The sequence below is a fragment of the Camellia sinensis genome, chromosome 1, assembly GCF_055761805.1.
Source record: "Camellia sinensis isolate YWXY chromosome 1, ASM5576180v1, whole genome shotgun sequence".
NCBI classification, from domain to species: domain Eukaryota; kingdom Viridiplantae; phylum Streptophyta; class Magnoliopsida; order Ericales; family Theaceae; genus Camellia; species Camellia sinensis.
In genome coordinates, this window is record NC_138961.1 from 239,698,199 (window position 1) to 239,702,154 (window position 3,956).

At 37.6% G+C, this 3,956-nt stretch overlaps 1 protein-coding gene across 1 annotated transcript; it reads right to left on the reverse strand.

Annotated features, from left to right (window-relative positions):
- Positions 1–320: 320 nt before the first annotated feature.
- LOC114310929 (uncharacterized) lies at positions 321–3,371 on the reverse strand. Its single transcript, XM_028257029.2, has 2 exons — positions 1,064–3,371; positions 321–842 (listed from the first exon to the last, which is right to left on the reverse strand). Exons 1-2 carry the CDS (start codon positions 3,279–3,281, stop codon positions 490–492), a joined length of 2,571 nt encoding a protein of 856 aa, XP_028112830.2. The 5' UTR covers positions 3,282–3,371; the 3' UTR covers positions 321–489.
- Positions 3,372–3,956: the final 585 nt, after the last annotated feature.

Here is a 3,956-nt window from a genome sequence, read left to right on the forward strand (position 1 = left end):
AGAATTATCCTCACTGCTCACCAAAACCAATTATCAGACAACCATAACATTGAGTTCATGCACATCATTTTTTGGGGTTCTCAAGATCTAGAGGGGAACATTTTTATTCATTGTGGCACAGGCTTGCTGCAAGAAAAATGAGAAATGCCTATCCCAAACATTCTACCAAATCTCTCACATGAGGTTAGACTCACACAAATCCACATATGTGCGAGTCCCACACCGTTTGGAAGAATATTTGATAGAATATTTGAGGTCCCTAGCATAACTCATGAAAAATATAAGAAACTTTTTAGCAGTTGAGGTTTCAACACCATATGTTTGCAACTTGAAAAAAAAAATGCGAAATTTAATTGATGATATATAGCAATCCTCGTACATAATAGTTGGAACAACATGGTCCTGAAAAAACATGACACTCTACATTTCTAAATGGACTTTTATTTTATTTTTTTGATGGGAAACTGATCAGGCATAGACTTTAGTCATTTATGGAGTCGATACTTGTAGTAGTGAAATTGCTCGAAGAGGTGTAGCTAAAGTCTTCCTGCGAGAAAGAAACTGTTGAGAAACATGTTGCATTGTTGGGCGAGATCTTGGCTCAGAACCCACACATGCAAATGCCACAGTAACAACAAGAGCAATGTCCCCTACAACCACTGGACTTGTTGGAGGCGGAAGGCGTGGGTCCAAGACATCAGTGAGCATTATGTTTGTAGCAGATTGCGATGCCAATGATGAGAGGAGCTCTCCCGGATGCCGTCCCATCATTGTTTCTAGTGCCACCACCCCAAAGCTATAAGCATCAGATTTTTCGGTCACAACCATGGAGAAGGCATGTTCTGCACAAACAAAAAGATCAATCAAAGATACCAAAGACACCACTTTTTCTTTAAAGAGGTTGATGAAACGTGGTTTTATAAAATATTTATCCCTCATGAATAATTGAATTCAAATAATAATAATTATTTAGTCACTAATATGTAAATATTTTACACATCTTTTTTTCTTCTCATTTTTTGAAAACATAAATACATATGAAGGAAAAAAGTACTTTTGCTACCTGGGGCAATATACCCATAAGTTCCTGCAATTACAGTTTGATTCGATGAATTCAGATGTAGTAGTCTGGCAATGCCAAAGTCAGAAACAAAAGCATCCAATTCAGAGTTCAATAGAATGTTTTTGCTCGATATGTCTCGGTGAACAACCGGTGGGATGCAATCATGATGTAAGTAGGATAGAGCACGTGCTATTGCTTTAACAATGTTTACCCTTAGAATCCATCCTAATTCAATAGCTTCGGTATCAATTCTCAGAGCGCAAAACAAGCTTCCCCTTTCCATGTACTCGTACACCAGGAACATGCATCTTTTGTGCAAACAGAAACCGTAAAGCTTTACTATGTTTCGGTGTCGTATGTTAGTTAACATTTGCACCTCATTTCTGAAGCTCCTGTCAATTGTTGGATCCTCAGCTTCGAAACCATGAAGCTTCTTCAACGCAAATACCTTGCCGCTAGGCAATTGTGCTTTGTAGATGCTGCCATAACCACCAGTTCCTATGCAATATCTATTGTCAAAATCATTTGTTGCCATAATGATGTCTTCGTATGCGATTTTCCCATCATAATTCCAAATCGAGCACATATCCCCACTCTTCACCACTCTTGCCACACTTTGGTTCTTTTTAGCCTTAGACTGAGAAAAGAGCACAAATCCAAGTGAGGCAAGCAAAACTGTGATGGGAAGAGAAATGACGAGAGTAAGCATGACTATATTCTTCTTTTTGTTTGGACACGCATTCTGAGGTCTATGTGGGATTTGACCATCGAGAGCATTGTATGACAAGTCAATAGATCGACCCAATTGGAAGGAGCGAAGAGAACTGGGAATTTCACCAGAGAGATCATTGTGAGAAAGATTTAAATAGACCAACCGTGGATAATATGCTAGTCCAGAAGGTATTGTTCCACTCAAACAGTTACTACTCAATCCCAAGTGCATCAAATAGCTTTGTTTTTCTAGGTCATTTGGGAGAGGTCCGCTGAGCTGATTTTGAGACAGGTCTAGATACTGAATTGTATAGTTACTTTTGATGGTTAGTATCTCACCTGAAAGTTTGTTTGATGACAAATCAAGATAACCAAGCATGGGCAAATCCCCAAGTTTAGGAGGTATCGCTCCATTGATCTGATTTGCAGACAAATTAAGAGAATTCAGTTCCTTCAATTGACATAGAGAAGATGGGATTTGACCTTTGAGGAGGTTATGGCTGAGGTCCAAGAGGGTCAAATGCGCGAAATGCCCCATCTCTAGAGGAATTGGACCGTGAAGTTTGTTCAGTCCCATATTCATTTCAACAAGATTTACCAGACTCCCAATTTCTTGAGGGATGGAACCACTAAATTGATTTGAATGAAGATACAAAGATGTCAAATTGGTCAAATAACCGATACATGGAGGAATTGGACCAGTGAAGTTGTTATTACTTATATCCAGAACAACCAAGCTTCTCAGATTTCCAATTCCTATTGGGATGGAACCACTAAGTTGATTTGAACACAGACGCAAATAGGCCAAATTGGTCAAATGGCCAATAGACAAAGGGATTGAACCAGTGAGGCTGTTAAAACCCACATTCATATCAACCAGATTCAATAGGTTCCCTAGTTCTGTAGGGATGGAACCAATAAGTTGATTTGAACATAGCCGCAAATAGGTTAAATTGGCCAAATGACCAATAGATGAAGGGATTGGACCAGTGAAGTTGTTATTACTTATATCCAAAACAACCAAACTTTTCAGATTTCCAATTCCTATGGGGATGGAGCCGCTAATGTGATTATTAGAAATGCTAAGGTGGGCAAGTTTAGTGAGGTTACCCAAGGTAAGAGGTAAATCTCCAACAATATTATTGCAAGAAAGATTAAGGTAGGTGAGGTTTGACAGAGTACCGATTTCGTCTGGGATGCCTCCAGTAAGATCAGAACGCCTGAAATCAAGACGTTCAAGGTTTGGCAAGGAAGACCAATTCAAGTCCTCCAGCTTTTTATTCTTCAAGAATTCATAAGAAAGATCTATCTGAATAACACTTCCTGCCTCGTTGCAAGTGATGTTTGCGAACTCGCAATAATTCCTTGAATAATTGTTTCCCCACCAACCGCTGTTGAGAAGAGCTTTCACCTCCGCTGACAATGAAATCGACGATAATGGTGATGATTTAGCCAATTCTAGCGCTATAATAATAATAACAATTATTGTCGCCAAGTATACTGCCATGAGTACTGGAGGAGAGTAAACAGAGAACACAGGGAGTCAATCCGTTGTTGCTAGCTAATGTGAACCAGCCTTGTAACTTCCTCAAGATTTAACTGTTAACTTACACTGCCATTGACTTTGACTTATCAAAGGAAATAGAAAATTAGAGTGCATAATGTGTTAATATTTAGGGATGCTACAATGTGCCTTGGTGTATATATATGATATGCCTTTCATAACACAACTTATAAAATTTCACAGAATTTTACTACATAAACACAAAATGTCAGTAACTTTTTTTTTTTTTTTATCACAGAAGACATAATTTTTTCACAAAATATCATAACAAAAATCATAAAGTGTCGTAACATTATCATTCCTAACTTTGGAATGCACATCATAAATTCAATATGCATAATTTCATCACAAAATGTCATAACATACCTCACAAAAAATCATAACTTTCTTATGATGTGCCTCTTTTTAGGAGTGCACGTTGTAGATTTCTCCTAATCTTTAAGGTCTTGAGTTTGATGGTGATTTATAATGTTCAGTTTAATGTATTTCAATGATTTAATAGTAAATTATCTCTTATCTATTGGCAAAAAAATAAAATAAAATATTCCATTCAATGCATCTGAGACTGTTCAATCATATCCATATACCAGCATTTCGTCTGAAAACAGATTGCCATTT

Bases quoted from the DNA above. Each gene is read 5' to 3' on its own strand.
- LOC114310929 (XM_028257029.2), bottom strand. From the start codon at position 3,281: ATGGCAGTATACTTGGCGACAATAATTGTTATTATTATTATAGCGCTA. The intron at 843-1,063 runs GTAGCAAAAGTA...TTGTTTGTGCAG, and splicing joins TTATGGGTATATTGCCCCAG to AACATGCCTTCTCCATGGTT.